This window comes from Numida meleagris, chromosome 11, assembly GCF_002078875.1.
Source record: "Numida meleagris isolate 19003 breed g44 Domestic line chromosome 11, NumMel1.0, whole genome shotgun sequence".
NCBI lineage: Eukaryota > Metazoa > Chordata > Aves > Galliformes > Numididae > Numida > Numida meleagris.
Genome location: NC_034419.1, coordinates 7,445,068 through 7,468,760, shown reverse-complemented (window position 1 = coordinate 7,468,760; position 23,693 = coordinate 7,445,068). Strand labels below are relative to the sequence as shown.

The 23,693-nt window shown below is 34.2% G+C and overlaps 1 protein-coding gene across 18 annotated transcripts in view; it reads right to left on the bottom strand.

Moving 5' to 3' along the window:
• CACNA2D3 (calcium voltage-gated channel auxiliary subunit alpha2delta 3) overlaps positions 1–23,693 on the bottom strand; it is a 422,632-nt gene that overhangs the window by 120,848 nt on the left and 278,091 nt on the right. For 17 of the 18 annotated variants that reach the window (XR_002442442.1, XR_002442444.1, XR_002442443.1 and 14 more), the window contains one exon: positions 1,613–1,630. The exons of the other annotated variant lie outside the window; for it this stretch is intronic. Coding sequence is in view for 12 of the 17 variants with exons in the window: in XM_021409181.1 (XP_021264856.1) it covers positions 1,613–1,630 (18 nt within the window). In the remaining 5 variants the exon portion in view is untranslated. The remainder of the gene's footprint in view (positions 1–1,612; positions 1,631–23,693) is intronic. 18 annotated transcript variants of the gene reach the window in all.

Sequence of the window (23,693 nt, the reverse complement as noted above, 5' to 3'; positions counted from 1 at the left end):
GACTACTTTTGTCTGTCCCCCTCCATTCATTCCTTTCCATCCCTCTCCACTTCCTCTACATGAAGGTATACAGTATGGCACACACATACAAAATATGTGGCTATAGCTTTGCATTGATTTGCTCAAGGATAACACACTGAAAATTGGTGTTCACGACCTTCTATGAAAGCATTTTTTATCTTTTTGTAATCTAGAACTTGAATAAGTTGTATCAGAACATTATTTAATAGTTCAGAAATGTAGACATTACAATCTAAAATACAGTATCACATGACACTAGTAAGCAGCCTGATACAACTTTCCCAAACAGCATATTTTAATCTCATCCTGTTTCTTCTTTCCGCAAACTGTTAGGAGAAGCATTTGGCATAAACAAGTAGGTTAACATGAATAAGTCAAAGTTAGCCAGTCTTTTAGTACTTCTACTTGTCCAGAAAGCTGTAAACAAAATAATTTTAATCCATCTATTTCCAGAAGAAAAAATAACAGCAACAACAACTTTTGTTACCATAATGTCACATTCACTAGGCACAAGAACAAACTATAGACATATAGTCCAGTGTCACAGACTATCATATTACCTACAAATTTAAAAACAGGATTTTCTGAGATCCATGAACAAGGAAATATATACATTGCACTATAAAATTACAAGTTTCCATGCTCAGATTTCTTGCTTTTTAAATTAAAAAGTGCATTGAATACACTAATGAAACATCCTAAAGTTTTGAGGTCCATGGATGCCCTAACCATCCCACAAAGGTATCCACTGAAGATCACTTGATAGATAGCTTTCATTAAAATTTCAACATTTATCATTCAAAGACTGTTAATAACAGTGCTTTTAAATTGCTATGACATTCCATATTAAAAGTGCTTTATCTAGGATGAGAATTAATTGAATAAGTGGGTGATGCCATTCCCTAATATATTCAATTAAATTGTTCATTTCAATGCTTAAAATCACAACCCACAAAATAGCATCTAGGTTTTCTGTTTTCTAGAAGCTTCAATTATATTTGTGAAATATACAAGAACAAGGGAACAGGCATCAAGCAATTCTTAGGTTTTGCCACAATCATTGTGCTTTCATGATGTGCAGAGGTGACTGGCAACATACCATATAGATGCAGAAGTTGTTTAAAAAGCATACTGTATGAAAACTGCTTGCAACCTACTAGAGAAGTCAAATGCTGGATGTATTCAAAGAGTTGTTGATAGATACAGTGGGGAGCAGTGAAAGGGTACCAGCTATAACATGGGTTCTGCTGTCTCTATAATAGAAATAAAAATGATCTAGAGATGTTAAACGAACAATAATGGGGTGAATTTATTTTTTTCTCATTATTATTTCAAATTGTTGATAAAATAACTTCCCGGCTGTTTTCAAGTTGTAGGCCACTATACGCCTATCGTGTTCAAATAGCTCATGTGTTCGAAGAGCTGCTCTCTGCAAGTACCTTAGTGGGCCACTATGCATTGCTTTGATGTCCAGAGCCACAATACAGTGAACTGTTTCACTGATCACTACTGTACCTTACTCACGACACCATGGAAACATGAAGGACTGGTGATTACTTTGAATAACTAAGATCTGAGTAAAATATTTTACCTTTTGAGCCTGAGGGAGCTGGAAAACAACAAAACAGAACAAGAAATCATTATACGTTAAATAAATTTAAACAGCTACTTCAGCTGTTCTTTTCATAAAATCACAAATGTAGTAAAAACAAAGTATAAAAGAAAGAATCCGAGGAAACTAACTTTGCACTGAGGGCTTATATTAACTTAGTTAATTATTTGATAGCTTCTCTGCTAGGTATCACAAAAGCACCATGCAACTTATTAAATACCATGCTACTAAGACACAGATTATTTTTTCATTGGATATGGTATCACACTTGAGCTGTGAAGTAGTTTCATCTTGCTGTACACAAATATAATTCAACATAAAGATAGTTTCAGTTTAAAACCAGTCATTCTTTGCTTGTAAAGATCTAAATCTATAGTTATTAAGAATGAAAGAGACATTAGGAGAAGTTTGTTGCATTAAAGTAGGCTGAATTCTCAGGAAAGAAAAATGAAATGATGGGAGCGTCTGTTTATGCAAACATTCTATCATATATGCATAATATACAACAGTGTATGCATAGAAGAACATGCCTGTAGTGTAACAAGTATGATTATACGTTCATGTATGCAAATACAAGGTGTTTATGCATATATGACTGTTCACACGAACATGTTCTTAACTGAGATTACCCCTTAACTGGTTGTATGCAAAGTATTTACAGTAACAACTCACATAAAAAGGTATGGAGAGCAGGCATTAGACTCCATTGCATCCAAACACCTTCTTTATCAGAGTTGAAAATGAGTTCTGTTTCCACTTTAGGAAAAAAAAACTCATTGCAGATAGTGGAGAGGAACTTAGAAAAATAAATTATTTTCGTCACAACACGTTTTTATTTTTTCAAAATTCTTCTCCTCTTACTTTCAGTCTCTTAGAGAATTTCACTACACACAGCAATTTAGCCTTGTGCTAAATCCACTGTCTCAAAAATTCCCATTTTCTCACACAGATTGTTTCTTTACAGGCATAAGCTGAACACGGAACAGGCAGGTGAGTTAATATCAAATGCCAAAAGACCTTCAGGATTTCTAGTGTAATCTTCCAACAGACATTTTTCTCTCTCTTTTTTTTTCTTTCTTTTTTTTTTTTTTTAAATACCATCTTCTTGTATAACACATGTTAAAATCCTGAGCATTCTTTCATCGGAATCTAGACCGCTGCAATAAAGAACAATATCCAAATTTCCACCTTCAGAAAAAATTTCGAAGAACTCCATAGTTTGCCTAAGTAACTACACATAACAAACTCGAATGTTTTCATAATCAGCTAAATTGTATATCATATTCTAGAAAACAGAGCTTAAAGTACAGTAAACATATTTGAGGCAACATATGCCTATTAGATACAGGAATATCATTGCAGAAATTATTACTGCCAGGTAAAATTTAAAGTAAATTAGAAAACTTCAAGTCCATATACAGTGGAGATAGGTTCAGGGTGGTAGCGGGGAATCGATAATCTGATCAAAAATAGGAACCACAAATATATGCACGTACACAATGCTCTGTTATGACTTCAAATGTAAATTGAATTCTCATACAAATGCTAGTACTGCTTGATACAATTTTTACCAATCGTTTTCAGAACTTGAATTTACTCCTGTTTGAGCAAATCTCTTCAGTTACATGTGGTTTGGGCAGGTTTTGCCATTTCAAGGAGTCACAGTCAGATGAAATGGAAGTGAGGATTTTCTACTGATAATTACCACACAAAATAGATGCTACATACTTTCATTTAAGAAATTAGTCCTCTTGCCTTTACTGAGATTATTCTCAAGAGAACATTAATAAGAGTTGGCAAAACAAAGCTCCATGTTATTTGGTGCTGAATTGAGTATGCCAGTCCCATTGACACCCTTTCATAAAAATCAAGAATATTTCTTTGCTCTGAAAGATTAGTCGTCAAAGCCTTGCTTAAGAATAATAAGGGCAGCAGATTAGATTTACATTCCACTAGGCTTTTTTTTCTGGGTAAAGATTCTCGTCTCCTTTCATCTAAGCTTCAAAATCCAGGTTCACAATATTTTCCTCCAAAAATCTGTCTTTGCTACAGCCAGATAAATCTTAATTCTGTTTTTCATTCGAAACTTGGCTGTTACAACATCTATATGCCAGCAATTCAGTTTCATAATTGCTACAAATTCCTTTGCAATAAACCATGGAGGTTTGTCTGACATTACCCCTTCTGGGAGGCCACAGGAAACAAATAATTTTCCTAACAATAACAGTAATAGTTCTCTGGTCTGTCCTTTTATTACATAGTCTAAAAATTGCCTGTCTGTGTAAAACCCAGCGGGTACCTCTGATTCCTGGGGTTTGCCTTATACCCTGCCAAGAGGCAGTTTTGCAGTAAATTGTGTGATCTTTTCCTGACCCATAAAAAACACTGCAGAATTTTTTTATTCTACTTGCACCTATGGGAAACTATGTCATTTTGGGGGTTTTGTTCATGCACATCCATGCCAAAGTGTCCACGGTTTCTATATGTTTTTCTGTTAGTGACTCTTCCTTTTTCTGTTGGTCAGCAATAAAAGAAGATACGTGATAGGACGTATATGTGCTTGACCTGCTCCTAGTTTACCACATCAGTTAAAATGACTGTGGCTGAGGTGCAAGGAGGAAGTATGGCCATTTACTGTCTTCTGGTGGTTGCAGGACGCGGTAGGGAAGTTTACCTTCCTCCTACTACAGGTGTGGCAGGGACAGGAGCCTGCAGACCCAGAAGCACCAGGGAAAACCTGAGAGGATTTCCAAGCAGAGAAAAGCAAATTTCCTTAATGATTTTGATGGAACTCCGTAAATCTTGCTGCAGTCAAAAAAACACTGATAAAGAATAAGCTTTGTGTGTAGGACCTTGCAAGAACACAGTGAAGGAGGGATGGGGATTTCAGATCCTTTCAATCTATCTTTCCGAAAAGCTTTATTTTTTAACCAAAAAATTTTTCATATTCTACTTCATACTACAAAAATATACCCTTCAGAGACCTCAAACCCTTGATACTCCAGGAAGACTGTGAGAATTCCACCTCTAAATTCACATAATCTTAGGGTCCTGTCACAAAGTAACACAGAACAAGTAACTGTTGGAGGTTTTTCAATGCTGTTACTGCACACAGTGTCACGCTTTCCATATTTGCAAGTAGCCTAGTATTGTTTTCAATCCTTCATGGAAATACATTTGGTATCACCAAAAAAGAAAACTGTAGGCACTACTAAAGTGATAAGCCAAGACAGGCTAAGGAGGTTAGCATTAAAAAGAAACTATTTCTCAGATCATATAGCTGTAAGGCCAACGTAAGTGGAAGAAACAGAAAAGTTAGACAGATTTGAAATACTGCCTTCAGATGCAGAAGGCATATGTTGAAGGATCAGTAGCTCTATCAAGTATTATTCTTTCATGCCATACCTCAAAGAAGTCTCTCATCCTTAACAAAAGAAGTTCAGGAAGTCGGGGAGCAAAGAGTAGTAGCAGCTTCATTCACCATCACACTTGCAAAACACTTGAAAGAACTACTCTTTTATGAAGGGATTTGTGTACGTGTTAAGAAAAGAAAAATGGACAGCAGGAATGTGGATCCAAAGCTACAAAGCTGGGAGTCTGTGGAAGACTGGTTCTAACTTCCCCGATCTTGTAATATATATATGGAAAGAAGGATAATCTCTCATTTATGATTAACAAACTTCTAATGTTTCTGCCCAGTAGCATGCCAACTTGAGGAAGAACTCCTGAAGACATATGTGATGAAGCAGCAGTAACGACTACTAGCTACACTGGAGCAAACTCAGCTAAGTTTCTTCTGTGAAGTTTCTTTGTGTCCCAGGTAATACTGAGTTCAATATATTACTTAAAAGTTGTAAAAATTCTAAAAGAAAACTTACTTTTTATTAAAATACTAAATAAATGTCAAGAGCACATACATTATATGTATCTGTGCCTGTAATGTTTTTGTCAAATTATCTCAAAACAGGACAAAGTACTCTTTGTTATTTGTAATGAAATCATACAATCAAGCATTGACTAGATCTCTGCTAACACTTCCTTACAATTACAGAAAATAAAACCCTTTGGTTTATGATGTTTGCAGTCAAAACAAAAACACCTAAGCCCCAAATGACAAGACAGCACAGGTGAATCAGAGTAAGAAAGAAAGCAAGGGATTGAGTAAACAAACTGTTGAATACAGTACAACATTCCCATCAGGAATAGCAATCAGAGCTGAGCCCTTGTCTCAGGCTGCTGTTTCCCATAATACTTTAAAATAGACTAAATAGTCTTACAGAGGGATTTTTAACTTCTAAATATAATAAAAAAACATATTCCCAAAGAAATTTATTTATAGGCAATAAGGGACAGTGATGACATTTGCAATTGCAAAACACATTGGTCTTTACATTGATTCCAAAAAGTTTATCAATATTTTAAGGTAATATTTAAGAGAAGTCAAGTAGATTTTCTCTTGATTCAACAGCTAAACTATTTTCAACTCAGTTGTACTCATGTAAAAAATGAAATGAATTAGCTATTTGTAATGTAGACATATTCACTGACTTTGCAAATGAAGGTTTTTGTAGGTAGAGGAATCCATTAAATGACACTGATCTTAAAAGCTAATTAATACCCAAAATAAATGTTACTGTTTTTACTTTATGAAAGGCTTCTCTACAGAGGGGAATCATTTAACATGCTTGAGATTTCAGCCAGGTACACCACACCAGACTCATATGCTTACTCATGTTTTCTATTGCGGAATGCCTTCTATTAGTCCAACATGCCTTCAGTGAACCTGTTTGTTTGTAACTAGCTACGTATGTGGCCATAACCTGAGCCAGACTAATGCTTACATCTGTTTCCAAGTAAAATGCACATTTAAAACTCATACACCATTACGATCTTCTCTTTTGTGTTAGTATGCATCCTTCAATGATATGGGCAAGAAAGCAGAAACTGAAAATGTTATCAAATGCATTAAACAGCAAGCTGCCAGTCATTCTGAAAAATGAGTTCAAAGACTCGAACCAAAGGTTTCTACTTTCATTGCTTTGATTCTAAATTCTATTTTGTCTATGCTTTTCTATTAAAAAAAAAAAAAAAAAGTTTGACTGGTCAAATCAGAGAAAGTGAAAGAGACAACTGATCTGTGATATTTATATATTTTTTTCAGATGGCTACATGGTCAATAAAGGATTTAGAATTAAGAATGTATTGCTTCAGTTAGTATAGATGTTGTCTGATTGAGAATTTTAATATCCTCAATAACCCCCTCTCAATAGCCAGTCTAAAATAGTATGAGATCAATGAATGTTTACTTAATAAAAGTTTTCTGTAAATTCAGTTGCATGCATTTGATTTGGTCATTTTACTTATTTTTTTTCTTTCTGTCATTGCTCCTTATCATTTTTGACAGAGTCCACAGAAAATACAATGAATGAAAATAATAATGAATCAGTTACTGGAAGTGTGCTAATCAGTGAAATCTTTCAGACCATTCAAAACATGCTAAGTTTATGGTTTATGGTTCTTCGACAGCAGTATTTAGATTCATCCTTTACATTTCACACACTGACTCTGAATTTAACATTGAATGCGTGAATCAGAACTTTAACTTTCTGGAAATGCATTCCCAGGAAAGTGAAATATTGTGGTAAACATGTAGGCACTGTATTTAACACCACCGAAAAAAGAAACATCAGTGAAGCTCACCAGAGAAGGTCAAGACAAAAACAAAAGACAGTGCATATACGTGTGAGATACTTTATAATATGGGCCATGTTTTATGGCATCACACAATGTAGGCGTTTACAGTTCTATAAGACATGCACTGAACGTCCTGCAGTGCTAGATAGGCTTCCACAGATCTTACCCAACATGACAAAAATCTGGGGAGAGCACAGTGAGAAAGAACATTAAAACTTTCAATTTTTAGCAGAAAATGTTGTTTTTCTACTTAAAATATAATTCAGGGATTCTACTTGCCATCAGATACAGTATTTAAATCTTGCAATTTAGTCAACTTTTCTTTTTCAGTCCATGCATTTATTATCTTCTGTGATCCATGTAAGAACTAGATGATGCATCACAGGTAATTATGTGCATACAGGAAGACATAAAATTCTGCCTCCTACCGAGATGTTCCTGATGTTAAGACTTCAGTATAAGTACTAAGAGTGAAGATAACCTGCAGCTTACTGAGCCAACATCCATAAGGAAAATTCATTTAATATTTCAAAGGACTCAATAACAAATCTTTCTCTGTTCACATAATTGTTTTACTATGCGATCACAAATTTTGCAGTAACTACATTCAGTCAAGGATAGACTGCACTGCATGCAAAGTATTCCAGTCAGAGGAAATGTAAATGTTGCTATGGAGAAGAGAGTTATAAAATATAGATGAAAACTATCATCCTAGCTCTTTCTTTACAAATAATTCTATAAAGACAGAAAGATGCTAGCTCTTGTTAATACGCAAAGGGAGAAACAGTGTGTGTTTCAGATTAGATATCAGATTGGAATTAAATATAATACTGTAATTAACAAATTGTAGAGCACACTAAAAAATTACATATATAGTCCAAAAATTTATAAAAAAAAAATAGTGCAACCCTTTAAAGACTTAAAGCATTTTCTGAAGTACAATATTAAAATGTAATTATTTTCTATTATTTTCTAATCCACTGTCTAGCAATCTTGCTGCTAAAAAGAGAATCATTAACAAAAAAAAAACATCTAAATATGCTCAAATGTTAACATGTTTAAGTCACACCTGTCTATAACTGCTCTCTCCACTTTGTGTTGAAGTTAAATAAAAAAGAATTCCATACTTGGGGGAATATTCCTAGTTTTTCACTGTAATAGAGATTTATTAAACACTGGAGGTTGCGGAGTCGCCATTTTTGGAGATATTCAAAACTCAATTGGACAGAGTTCAGGACAACCTGAACCCGATCAAGCACACTGTTGTACTAAGTGATCTCTAGGGAGTCCTTCCAGACTCAACTCTTCCATGATTCTATGTCCATGATTCTTTTAATTACATAAACCAAGTGCATTCTTTCCCAATAAAAACAAAATGTTTACATAAAAGATTGTATTAAAACTACCCAGAATGAACCATTTAAATTTAGAGTTTGGTTAGAAACTTTAAAAAAAAATGTTCTAATTTTACAAATAGGTCATGCAGCTAAAGATTGATGAAACAAAACATATTCATGAAATAAGACTAATTTCAAACACCATTAATTTTTTTAAAAAAATTTTGGATTCTCACATGTATTTAAATAGAGTGAGATCTGTTTTACTGTCACTTGCTAGTTGAAAATAGATGTTCATACTTAATTCTGTTCCTGAATGCAAACATATATCATGTATACGCAGTACTGTATTTAGATTTTCATATAAAATTACTTTTATAACAATTCTCTTATCTGTTATATAGCAAATATTTCATTCCTAATCAAAACCTATCCAAAATGCTATCCTACAGGATGATTTCCTATGCTTATTTAAATTTGTTGCCTCTGTTTCACTGGATACCAACCCTCAGACTGCATGGTAATTCTGGCAGTGGGTGGCTTATTGGTAGGTTTTTCAAGTTCCTCAAATTCACGCTGTAAGCAAAATGCTCCCCTCTCTGATCAAAACTTCAGGACAAAATACTAGATCTAGATGTACTGCGCAGGTCTCTACATGCTCCCAACTGCTTGAAAATGTATTATTATAAATTCTGAAGCTGTAATACAACTTAAATGACACAAGTGGGGTATATATAATTAAAGGTAATTTATTCTTGTGCACATATATATTTTTCCCTCTTTTCTGGTAGTGCAATCATACTATTACAGAGAAAAGCATTATGATGTGTCTTCCGTTGCCCCCAAGCTGTTTTATTTAAATTATACATTTTTTTTAGTTTTGAACTACTCTTTCTTTGATATGACTCATATGGAAGCATTACTGGGACTTGGAACTAGATGATCTTTAAGGTCACTTCCAAGACAAGCTATTCTATGATTATGATTTTAATGAACTGTAATAATTGCCTAAACTACCTGAATGTGCACAATATCAAGCACTTATATTATATGACCAGATCAGTTTAGTACATAGATAAGAATATGAGTTTGCCATGCAGTAAAAGCATCTAACTTAAAATGTTGAATGTACAGGAAAATAGTATTTTAATATTTTCTCTTAGTTATTTTGAAGCATTTGCCATGCTGCTTCTTTTACTGTGATCTCAGCATTAGCTGATTTCCTAAAGCCCTATAAACAGTTTAGAAACCTCACATTTAAAACCATTTAAATTTATATTCAAAACATGAAAAAAAAATTTGAATGCCTAGATATCAAAAACTTGTAGGTTAATGGATTAAAAACGATATTGCTTTGTTTGCCCAAAATTTTTCAACTCCAGTCTATAGGGAAATGTATCTTGTATGTCTAATGAGAAGCCCTTGAAAAATCTTTCATACATACAAACAGGGGGTGGCCTCTGTGAGCTCAGCCTAGCAGCTGCCCCATGTCAGATCAGAGCCAAATCCAGCTGTCTCCAGAAGGGACCTGCAGCTGCTGGCCACAGTGATGCTTGTTGTGCCTCTGGGAGAGCAGATTTAAGAAAGGGAAAAACTGCTGTGCAACAGCACCTAGGAGAAAGGAGTGCGAAATGAGAGGGAAACAGCCCTGCAGACATCAAGGTCAGTGGAGATGGATAAAAGTAGGAGAATCTTTCCCAGAGAAATATTTGTAGTATGAGAATAATAACTGCACTATAGTAAAATCAGAATTGAAAACATCATACTTGTATTTCAAAGAAAAATCAAAAGAAAAGTCATTGTAAAGATTTTTTTCTGAATTACCAGGGGGAGAGATAGAAGAAAAGGACCATCAGAAGTTAGGTTCATACGTACATATTCATTCAACTATTCTCACATACATGCTCTTCCATCTTTGACAATCCTTCTAGAAATGACAAAAATAATCTAGATCACAAATCCTCTTAGATACACATCCTCTTTCTCTCATCATAAAATTCACTCTGACCTCAATGCAAAATGAAACAAAGGTCTCATCCAATACCTATTAAAGTCAATGAGAATCTCTCAGTGAGTTCAGTACGCTTTTGATCTTGCTCTGTATTAAATCTTATTTGCTCCATATATCAATGCAAGACCAACTTCTGAAGATAACCATCTTCTGGGGAAGGATGAAAGTGTATTTAACTTAATGAATGTGTAAAGCAAGCCAGAATTTCTTCTAAAACTTAGATTTACTAATTGCATCTATGGTTTTTAGTATGTTACTCTGATTGCACTTCCAAGACAGACGTATATTTCTATAGTCTATTTTGTAATCATTCAGCATATCTTAAAAGGGAATGGTTGTAGGAAGAACACATCTGAATTATGCCAAAACACTCTTTTTACCAACTTTTTTTCATATAATACCATTTCTCATGTGTTCAGAGAGCTACTCTGCCAGAAACAGAAGGCGAAGCACTACTCAGCTTCCATTTTCTGTCTCTCTTCCCCTTGTTTTAGTGATCAATCCATGCATTTAGGGGTACCACATAGTGTAACTTGATGTATTCAGTATTCCCAACTTTTCACCCTTGCTGAAGTTAATATTCGCAACCTAACAGAACTGAAGAAATTCTACTATCACTAATGGTATTTTACCGTATACCATGATGAAAATTTGTAAGGATCTAGCTTTGAAAGTTTGTATTAAGCACAATTTGTATCAGATAATCCATATAACCTCGTGGCATGTACATTTAAAAAGAGTTTACTACATGCAAAGACCAGTACAGTTTAGAGTGTGAATGCAAAACATGCAGCGGAGAAAGAGATTCTAAACTACAAGGAGTTCCCTGCAGAAGTCAACATTTTGTTATTTGTAGAGGATCCTACCTACAAGTATGAAGGTAAAACTCATTTATTAAAAGATTTATGCATCATTATGTGTCAAAGAGTCTGAATTAATACTGAAAAATTGTATTCTGCACAAAAACATGCTCTGAAATCAATAGACTAAACCCACTCACAATACTTAATTTTTAACACAATTTTGCTCTCCATTATCCTTACCTTAGCTTCTCTATGTACCATTTGTTGTCATAAAACTATTTTGAAATCTACTAGCTGATTCTAGAAATCTGAAGCAAAGACTGGAATCAGTACAGGCCTAAGTGCTAGAACTAATTCTCATTTAGAAACAAAATACTGAACATTTTTATACAAGGAAAAATCTCCCATTTAGTTACCTAAAAAATACACTAATGATATAAACGATAAGCTGTCCTTTACTCTTACCCATCCCAAAGTCATAGCTATGCTGGGCATTGTGCATTATGATAAAATATTACATTTTATTCTTTTTTCCTCAGTTATCACTTTTAAATAAACAGAAGTATCATGCAAACTTTTATTTAGCTACCACAAAATATCTTGAAGATTATGTCAGTAAGCCAATGGTCCAGAACTGCTCTGAACGAGAAAGTATGCTGGAGGGCATAATGAGATACATACTATACGCTCAAAAGATTATTTGAGCTGATGAGCAATAGGGGATACATTTTAAAGGAAAGAAATAAGGCACTAAAGTGTTATCACTGTTTCATTTCATGAGAAAAAAATCCACAGATATGATGCAGATCAAGAGCTCTGGAAAGCAGTAGGAAGTGCATGAGCTGCACAGCTAATAAATTAAAAGCATCAAACAGCTTTATGAAGGGAATCATCTTTTCTCTCCTTTAACAATTTGCAAACACCAACTGATTTATCTTCAGAAACATCTGCACTATTTCAAAGAAAGCATACACAAATGAGAAGAAACAAATGGTGTATAAAAATACTGCATAAATGCTGTAGTTAGAAATCCAGGAATTAAGCTCATGTTCATGAGTACATGTGCTTTTTTGTTTTGTAAGGTGGTACACTGTGTGCAGGTGTCCAGGTTCACAATAAACATTTAAGAACCAAATGTCCAGTGTTTATTTAGAAAACAATTGCTAAAACTCACTGACAGCAAGGTGGCCATTGTGTCCCTCCAAATCAGAAACATATGTTTTTCAGGTCTTCATGCATGAGCAAAAAGCAACTGCTAATAGAGATGTATGAGATCAGACAGCAGGTTTAAGTCTCTAATTGTTAGAAGTGTTAGTTTAAAAATATATCATGAAGTAAAGAATTAAAAAACCAACCTTTTAATTAGATTACATAATTTAACACTGTGAAATCTCTTAGTTGGATAAACTCCTAATCTATCAGCAGATATTTAAAAACAATATATTTGTAGCAGCCTGTGGAAGGACTGGTATCATAGATCTGTCTGGTGCTGACATAAACTGATAAAAAATTCAGATCAATGATGCTCCCTATTCATTAGCTCTGTTCTGAGGAACAGTTACTGTTTCCATATCCCTTTAATCAAAATGTGGCTAATGTATCTCACCATTCTAGTTTTACACTGAGATTTTATGGCTACACTTTATTGAAAAAGCCATGGAGCATTTTATGGACTTTTCACACTGCAAGTTGAATTCATCAGGCTATATAAAGATTCACTCACTCTGTAGAAAGAGTTACATTTCTCATGCTATTTTACTTTGGAAGAAGCTTTCTGTTTTTACTCTTCACAATTTGAAATTTCAAAGCTTCCTAAGGGCCACCTTGACCTGATGGCCAAAAGGTAACTCTGCTATGCTGGAAGACAAAAAAAACTGAGAGCATTTCTAGATGATCTGAGTTAATCTCAGATATGCAGTTTGACATTATTTAGTACAATGCTTATGAAATCTAGTTCAAGGAATGCTTTCACCCTGTGGCAAATTTCCTCACTATCTTCTGCTGTTTTCCCCTTATTATGTCATCCAGAAGGTAAAAAAAAAAAAATTACCCCATTTCATTCCTTCACTTGAGGAACTCATAAGATAAGGAGTCAAAATTATTTCAGCTGTCTCTGAGTTAGAACTGTTTGCAAATGCTAAGGTCATGTTTAGGCATGTCAGGACCTAAATGTGGTAAATCACATCATCTTGTAGTTAGCTACACTGCAAAAATCTCAAAATCAACTTTCGCTGCATGTCCATTTTATGTTATAATTATTCCATCAGCCTACGGAAGTATAATCCAAACCTTTAACTGAGTTTTAATATAATGAATCTGTTTTCTGTTTACTTAAGGTACATAGATGGAGATAATACTGCAGAGTAAATTTAAGAGGAATTATTAAAAAATTGTAGCCCATATGGAATGTAAATATACAGTTGACTTAGGCACTTTATTTTTTTGTTTAGGTGTTTTTGTTTTAGTTTTTTTTTCACTAAGTAAGGCAGCTCCTTGATAGTGCTATATCATTTCTAATATACATCCCCTCATATTATTTTTCTGCCAATAAATAAACACCATTGTAAAAGTTATTTAAAAATTACTGACATTAAGTAAAAGAAGCCCTTAAATAGAATAGCTATTGGAGGCACTTTATGTCAAGCCTTACTATAGAGTCTTAGGGATTAGAATTTTTAGAATACTTAAGGATTTTAATATTTTACCAAGAACTAGGTAATGTAAATTTTAGGGTGATTACATATTCCTCCTGAAAAATCTGACATCAATGCAGGTGAAGTGGTTCTGCATTCCAAAGAAAATGCATAAATGCTCTAAGCTTTCTCCTGATACTCATGTTGCTGATCAGACCTACTGGATAGATCACCTTTGAAGTAATTGTTAATGGAAATGCTTGCTGGGAAAGATCTGATCCGACAAAGTATTTCTCCAATAATGTGGAGAAAGGTCAAACACCTTGCTGTCAAGAAGCAAGGACACCATTAGGAAAAATCCTACTCTTGTACAATGAAGTGCATTTCTGAATAATTTCTCCAGAAATAACTAAATTCAAAGTAAATCTTATTCATGATGACTGTGGCAAACATAACTTTCACGTGGATACTGTATTATGTGCATGAATGAGTTTTATGAAATCTCTTGATTATACAAAAATATCAGAGCTATAAATAACAACTTCAGTATCTGCAGAATAATAGACAAAAGAGAAGATTACTTCCTTTTATTCTTTCTTCTTCTTTTCATTTCTGCACTGAATTCTGCCACTGCAGCAAAACTTAAATGGCAGTAAAAATTTAATGACTCTTATTATTTCAGGTTTTACTCCAGTAGTGAAGATAAAGTATGTAGCATCTTCTCTGCCCTCTTTCTTCCAGTTAGTCAAAGAATAGCATACATGAGATCAAAGTACATTATGCTAAATTCATTGCTTTCCTGTTTTATCACTTACCTTAGGTAATCTATTACATGAACACTGAAGGCATTTACACAGAGAAAAAAAGGTAATATATCTGACCAAATAGATACAATTTCCCTGTAATTAGTTACATTTCACTCAGAATAGAAGTAGTAAGATCAAAGACAGGCAAACAGTTTTTGGCTGTGAATGTCTTTAGGTAGTTAAATTCATTAAGAATAGATATATCCTCCTAAACACATTCAACGTAACATATGGAGATCTAGAAAATAATTCTCCCTCTAGTTACTGACTTGTCACCTTTTGATTTTCATTTCTGTCATAATAAAACAGAAAATTATCTGTGAAACACTGGAAATAAAAAGCATTTTCTGTCCCCTCACCTAGAGGCACTGTATGTCATTGGTAGACCACAGCTGGAAATGGTCCCAAAGTGCTTTATCTCTAGTGTGCAGGTGTCTGCAAATGAGACCAATACCCTTTTTGGCATGAATATGCCTGTTAATCACGTTCAGTAGCTGAGCAATTCTCTGTAAATAGGATATAGTAAGTGGTGAGAGAACATCCAGCAGGTGAACCCTACAGATATGTGTAATTCTATGGATTCTTTTTAACATACATCCAAATCAGTTTTCTTGTAAGAAGAAACAGTAATCTGGTGCAAAGTAATCGAGGGACAAGATACACAGTATTTACAGCGAAAGTGACAAAAACCCTTTAACTATTAGTGGCAACGTAACGTAATATGTTTGCACTTTACAGCTCTTAAAACAGAAAACCATGTTCACTTTACATCTAAACATTAATGATTCTTTTTTATTTCCAACATTTTATTGCAGAATGTGCTTTGAGGATGTAACTTCTTTGAAACATTTTAAGAGCTGTAAATACCACACTACCTAATTCCATGAAATATGTTTAACCAAAAACAAGCAAGAACTCCACAATTTTTAAGATTTGGAAAACAGTACTTCTATGGGAACCCTGTAGGATGTGAAAGACTTGAACATGCATTTGTGCATACCTTCATATACTACCCTTAACACTTGAGATCTCATAGACAGACCATTGCTTATTGTGTTGACCTGCACTGTGTCTTTACACTATTATCTCTACTCCTTCTAAACAACTAATGACTCTTACCTAATACTTTGCATGTATGTAAATTATATAAAAGAGGTATCCTTATTTAACCCTATCATTATACATCATCTACCCTTGCAGGATGTTAGTGGTTTTGCAGTTCTGGGTAATAATATCAACAATGGTCAATGGCAAAATTGGAGTCAGTGATGTGAAGGGGGAAATGCTCATTAAAATGTTCAGCACAAATTAAAAAGAAAAGTGATCTTAGGAAGCAGCAGAAGCTACTGTGGGTGGCCACACCATTTATTAGGAAAGAAAACAGAAGGATTATTTAGAACTGCATTGTAGGAGATTGATCTGATATAGTGGCACTTACTGTGGCACTGCTGTATTTTTTGGGAAAAAAGTCATGAACTAATATTACAAAGTTTGTAGTATACATATTAATTTAAACATTACAACTTATAAATGCAGGGGTAGAAAAACATTAGACAGTTGCCTAAGCACTTAAACATCTATAATGGTAAAATTTCCATGTTCTCATTTGAAGCAATTTAAAATAAAAGAGTAAATAGCTCTAAAATATTCCCTTAGCTATCAAATTCTGAAAATATTTTAAAAAACTGTTTAAATAAACATTTTTGCAGGAACTGCAAAATCCAATCTTGAAATTGGATATTTAATGTCTATAATGATGAAAGATGAACAAAGACCAAAGTCAATTATCCTCTCATATAAAATACTAGAAAAGAGAATCAACATGCAGCTAAAAGCCAAGATGTAGCACTACTTTGATCTCTTTTCTATGTTTTAATATAACGCTTGTCTTCTTTGGAGCGGAGCTTCTTAATACCGAGTTTTGTTGTGACTTTACAGCTGCTTGCTGATGTTGCAGAAAAATAAAAATTTATATACCAAAGCCTCCAAAGTGTAAAGAACTGTAAAATGCATTTAAAGAAATCAACTGCACATCTCAAAGTCTGAGAAAGTAGGATTTGTATTCTTCATTTCTCATGCAAATATACACTAGGAAAAATAATTATAATAGTAATCCGTTTCAATGGAAATAAAGTACTGTAATATTTATAGTCTGAGCCAGAGTTATAATGACTGTGGGGCGAGAAGTGAAGTGTCTCAGCATGTTCCACATGTTTTTAACACTGTTCCTAAAGGCTCTGGAGGCTATTAAATTTAATGAACCCATCTGCTATGAAATAGAGGTCCAAACGTAATCAGTTTTCTCAGTGCCATATAATACAGATGGCATTCCATGTTCCACATCCCCAGCAGGAAATTTTATGTTCCTCTTTAAGTGCAGGACTTTTGTTTTTGCTTGTGTTTTTGATGTTTTAAACATCTTTTTGATGTATAGCATATAGCATTTTATAGTGTAATACTACATACATAAATACACATGAAAAGTGTTAATTCATTAAAATAAATATTGTCATTTCTTTACAACATTTTTTTTTCTAGTGGTTTTGAAAACCAGCAATTAATTCTCTGTAGTAATACTCTGTGCTTAATGCAATCACTGATAATTGCCCTAATAGCATAACTTCCAGCTCTAGCAGTGGAGTAAAGCAAACACATAATTTATCAAAGTAGTTTACTTCAAAAACTGAAAGGTACACGCATATATATAAGTATGTGCATGGTATGTCCTAATTTATATGTGTTGAATGTAACAGTGTACATATTCTTAAATATCCATATTCCTATCAGGTCAATATGAATTTTGTTTTCCTGCGCGTGTCCTCATTTTCACTTTGGGGAGGGGAGTGGTTCCCAAATTGTGTTTTTTATTGGGACACACTGTACCATGTCTGTTGTGCTGTTGGTGTGTGAGCAAGGGCTCTAAACTCAAATTAAAGCGGCACAGCTTCTATATACTGATTTGCACCCTGCTGCTTAACAGAAGTAAATTGGATGTGCATTTGCTAACAAAAAGGAGCAACATCCATTGTTCTTTGGAGCTGCATCTTAAAACATAATGAATATGCATTAATTCTATCCAGTTGAGAGGTTTATTCATTTACTTTCTTGAGCACTCATTATGCTTTGACAGTCGACACAGATCTTACTGAATCTGAAGCAGTTAATGTTTTTAATGATAATTCATTTATTCTAGATTCAGCAGTAAAACAAACAGATCAGAGCTGTTCAGTAAAAAAAATGAGAATGCTTAATTATGGTGACTGGAAATTTTGGAGCATGGAAATTAAAAAGTCATGGCTCGCAGATTTTTTTTATTGGACTGCCAGTGAAGATTTCCACAGACAGCCCCAAAATCATCAGCCTAAAGGGATGTTGCACCTACATATAAATAAATGCATAGTTGTTTTTTTTTATAGTGTGTACATTTCCTGTATCGATCACCCTTGCTATTTTTCAAGCACTATCTATAAGATTGCAGTGCAAATACAGCAGACCATAATTGCTGGAGCAGATGGTCTGAATCCTCAAAACATAATCATTCTCCTACAGAAATTTCGGGAAAGACGTTACTGTATTTTTCCAGGAAAAATAATCTAGGCTGAGAGCTGATGAGAAGGCACTCCCTGGGCTAAAGATCACTGCAGGTCCATAGCAGGCCAATCAGTGTTTGAAGAACCTTATTTTAAAAACAAACCTACCTGATGGAAGGTCTGATATTCAAGCATGGCTTATCCTCCCCTAAATGCACTCACATAAATAGATGTCAAAGCAAGAAAAGGAAATTTTCAAGGGAACATCAGAGTCAGTCAGTGTTTATGACTTACTCTGATAAAGCCCAATTAATTATGGAAGGTTAAGAGATGCTGGCCACAAAGGAAAAGTTAGATCATATAATCAGCTCCTACATGGGATCGGGAAAAAAAAAACAAAACTAAACTAACAAAAACAAACAAACAAACAAACTCACAGCACGACAACAACATCACAGATCTCTAATTTTTAAAACTGGCATTAAAAAAATCATTTACTGCTTCTGCGTAAATTTCCTTTTTGGAGCTGCTGATTAATGACATTTCCTGACATTTAGTTCTGCAGTGATTAGCAATATTTACTTGCTGTAGATATACAGGAGAATTCTGAATGCCCTGATGTATTGTAATGCATTCCAATACTACAATCTATAAGTTACTTTTGAAATAGAGGCCGAGGGAACATTTACCATGATAAAAATGCTAATTACATCTACTTATTATATTAGCACAATTAACTTGTGCTACCAAAAATGTTTGAAGATATCTCTGGGAACAGAAGCTAGTGGAAAAGGGACAGTATTTTATTTTTGTTACTTCATAAAAGCTCTTCTGTGCATTGAGCACAAATAAAATTGAGTGCATGGGAGAAAAACTAAACAGCACAATATCCTACCCAAAATTCCTAGATGGAAAAAATGCCAGCATAATAGCTTTGAGTCTGTACAAGCTTTTTATATCTGCACATGCACAGCTCCATTGCTTCTCTGGAACTGGCTCAGAATTCACCATTGATGAAGAGTTGTATTCCAGAATCTCAATTTCCACAGTTAAAAATATTTGGAAACTGATATGACATATCTTAGAAGTGTTAGCTTCCTATACTTCCTACCAAATTTATGCAAAGAACCTGAAAGAGTAGACTTACAGTATACATTTTTTTAAGGATGAGGGGGACTAAATTGAAATTGATGAATCATATATGTAATAATGTAATTACAACATTCATTGTTAGTATTTCATAAATACTTAGTCATGATATGTCTGAATGCTTTTTGTTTTTTAATGAACTCTTAGCTTCCGAAGCACTAGACATCTCAATATATTAAATGAAGTAATAATTTGCCCTTTTTATACAAAGCAGTCCTCCAGTTGGAAGGTGAACAGGGCCAATATGGTAATGCATGCCTGAATGTGCTCACAGCTTGAAACTAATAGCCTGAAGGAGATGAACTCAACGGTGCATTAGATCCAGAGAATATCCTAAGGTATACTTATGAAAAACAAATTTCCCCAGAAAGAGTGAGAAAAGGTTCAAGTAAGTCAAGTTACACGCTTCAGTAAACAAATTCTCAATTGTAATCATTTAAACAGTGGGAATTCAGGTGCCAGTCTAGTCTTTCTTTTTCCATTTCCTACAGAAAAAAAAGTAATGTTTCTCCCCATTCCAGATGTTACCAAGAGGATGAATTAAGGGCTTCTGTACTTCATAGATAATTATCCATCTTCCCAAGATACTAGCTCTATACACCAGTTTACTGAAATATCCCAGTGCCCAGGCGCTTTTCCATTTTCCCTCAGTATATTCACCTGTGTTGACCTGTTATGGCTGCACATATGCTTAAAAGAAGTCATTGACCAATTCAGTATTATTTCTTTCCTGAAATATTTTCACACTTTATAGTAATTATCTACTCAGGAAAGAGTATCATTGGAAGGTTTCATTTAGAAATCCAACTCTATTTTTAAGCAACCATTAAGGTATTCTATTCTCTAAGGCATTAAGTACTTTTAGACCCTAGTGATGTTAAAGTAGCAATATTAGATCAAAATCTGACCTAGTTTTGAGGCAGAAAAATTATATTGAGAGTGGTCTGGTGGAATACTGTCCTGAAGTCATCATCTAGGGCCCATCAACTAGATGTCGTACCTGCAACTCTTACAGTGCCTCTACATAACTGAACACCAACATGTAGCAAGATGTTCTCCTATTTGACTTCATAATCAAGAAATATCTGCCTGTCCCCTTTGATAACCCACATTCTCTTTCCCATAGACCTGCAAAGATCCAACAATGTTTACTCACTTCCAGCACCTATCAAACTGCTGATTGGAGAGGTGCAAATTGAAAAGAGGCTGGTGCTAGGAAAGGTGTGTAATATGGAACCACAGGACTGAATCAGGAGACTAAACACTGATGGACTTACATCACATATTTTAAAATCTCAAGATTTTACTCTAATGGTATTGGCAGCACCTAAACTACTAACGTATTACAGAAACAGCAGTTCAACTATTGTGAAGCTGACTTTGGAATTAGCTCAAGATAGTCTTCAAAGAATGTTTCTCAAGTAAATCACTGAACAGAGTGCAATGATGAATAAGACCAGTTCTCCAGAGACCTAACTTAAAAGGATTTCAGAAATCTGTTAAATTCTTCTGAGAGTCAGTGACACCTCTCAAGATCACAGCACTCCTTTGTCAAAAGACTTACAGTCATTGATAATATTTCTGCCTGGATCCTAGTATGCTCCAGCATATTATTGATTGTTCTAAAACAGCAGAGCTGGTCAACTCTCATTTTTGGTGAGGGTGTGGGAGAGGTATGTTACTAAAACACAGTGACATGTGTTACACCCATATGTGTGGTCCTGACAATCTAGCCATGGTTGTTTTGACACAACTGGATGACAAGAACATTTAAATTTTCTGGCAGCACAATCCCATTTATTAGCTAACAAGGTCTATGCAGGAGCAATAGAGGTGAAGGGACACAAACTGCCTGTGAAAATGGAGAGGATCATTTAGGTGACACTTCTAATGCCAAAACAAAATGGCCAAGGAGTCAGCTTCTGAAAACAGCTGCCAGGCATCTTAACTGAGGCAGATTCCCTTCATTGCTATTTCTGAAGTTTTGCGTATGAGTGCTCTAATTTATCCTGGTCTTTGTTTATAAGGGTTTTTTGTTGTTGTTGTTGTTTTTAAATAGGAATAAGATGAAGAAGGAGGGAGAAAAGTACTTTACAGTTAAGAAGATCAGCGTGTTCTGATTCCAAATCTCTTTTTTTTTTAATTGTTATTATAGTATTAAGGCTCCAAGTGGAGCTTTCAGACATTCATAAATATATGTGTGTGTATGGAATATGTGTTTACATCAGTGTGAGCACAATGACATTAATTAGCTTTAGTCAAGAGAATGAGAAAAGAGAGAATATGAAACTGGCTTTTTTAGATTGGAGTAAAATAGCTATCATTTGGATTTAAGTAGTTCCTCTGTTCAAGAATGTAACATCTCCACTCTTTTTTTATTTCCCATTTTCTCATCAAAATTCCTGCTCTATGCTCCCTTTAACATTCTTAAGTATGCACTTGCATCTACACACTTCTGCTGTATCCAGTTAGTATTTCACACAATATTAAGCTGTTCATTTTCCTGAGACTTTCCATAACCAGTGGAAGACTTACCAAAGGTTAGTGCACCTTTTCTAAATATATTCCTCCCTACAGTCATCGAAGAAATACAGACTAACAGAGGAATAAGAAAGTAAAGTATAAAATTAATTCTGAAGCAGCATTTTGTACTTGGATGGTAGGAAAGGGGAGGACTTGGTGTTGAGAAAGAAAGATTTCATCTGCAACAACATTTTTAATCCAAGATTCAGAGGCTAAGAACAAGGTTACACTAAAACAGTAAGTACATGAATTTCTTCCTGCTACTCTCCCTAGCAAACTAACTTCCTTCAACATGCATGCACACTGATTACTTCAAGCACACAAAAAGCAAGAGGTGAATGAGAACTAGATTTCCCTAGTCATCTTCCCCTGTTGTGGGATGCCCTGAATTGACAGTGGTAAGAGAGAGTTTTCTTCTCACCATTGCGTTCCACTAACAGAAAGAGAACAAACTGGAATCTGGATTAACACATCCTTAAAAATAAGTAAATAAAAAAGAATTGAGACAATTAAATCATTTCAAAATAACATTTCTAAGAAATCACTTTTTTCTTGGTAACTACAATTTTAGAATTTATTTTACATTACCCAGCTGAAGAATAAAAGAGACTTAAGCAAACATGAAAAGGAAGCAAAACTCTTTTCACAGCATTTTTTTAAAGATTTTTCTGCTGGTTTAAAACCAAACCTCCTAGAAGTATTAAAAACTTTCCACATAAGCAAACAAAATCCCTTAAAAACAACAACAACAAAGCACAAGATGAAGCTGGCAAGATTTTCTATTTTGTCCTATTTTCATGAAGGGTAAAACGTAAAAAAATGAAGAAAACAATTTTGCTATTAGTAATCTGTGATCTTCAATACATTAGATTAAAAATTTGGCATCATTTGTACTAAAGGACAGATATTTGTGGCAAACTCTTGTTCTATGGATAACCTACAGACCAAAATGATTTAATTGGATAAAAAGAAATACAATAAAGAAAATAGATGAAAAACTATTTTAGATCATTCCATGAAAATGAACAACTTTTATGTGCAAATCCGAAGATTTACCACTAATGGTACTAAAAAAATTGTTTGCATGTTCAGTCACTACATTACAGAAAATTATCTTTCAACTCTAATGTTTTACAAGGATGTCAAGTTAAAATTCAATGGTTATGACAATTTTGTTAACAGATCACCCATTCAATCTACTTTAAAAGACAGAATCTATTTGGTCTTTTTCCCACTAAGACAACATAATTGTCATTTAGCTGTTGATCAACATCTCTGTACTAAAAATATTGATTCTTGCCAATCTGCACTTTTACATTGACATATTCATATTTTCTATGTCTGAAAACATATAGAAAGAGTTTACTCAATCCAACTTCTGTTCAATGTCCATTTTGATCACAAAAAATGTATATTTGGAGGTCAAATTCAAACATGATGCTGTCACTCACATTTGTTTTATTATTCCCTATGTAATTTATAATGTATAAATGCCTGGTGAAGTTCAGTAATCTCAAACTATTTGCTTGTAACAAAGATGTCAAGACCCGATTTTCACAGTAAATTGGACCATT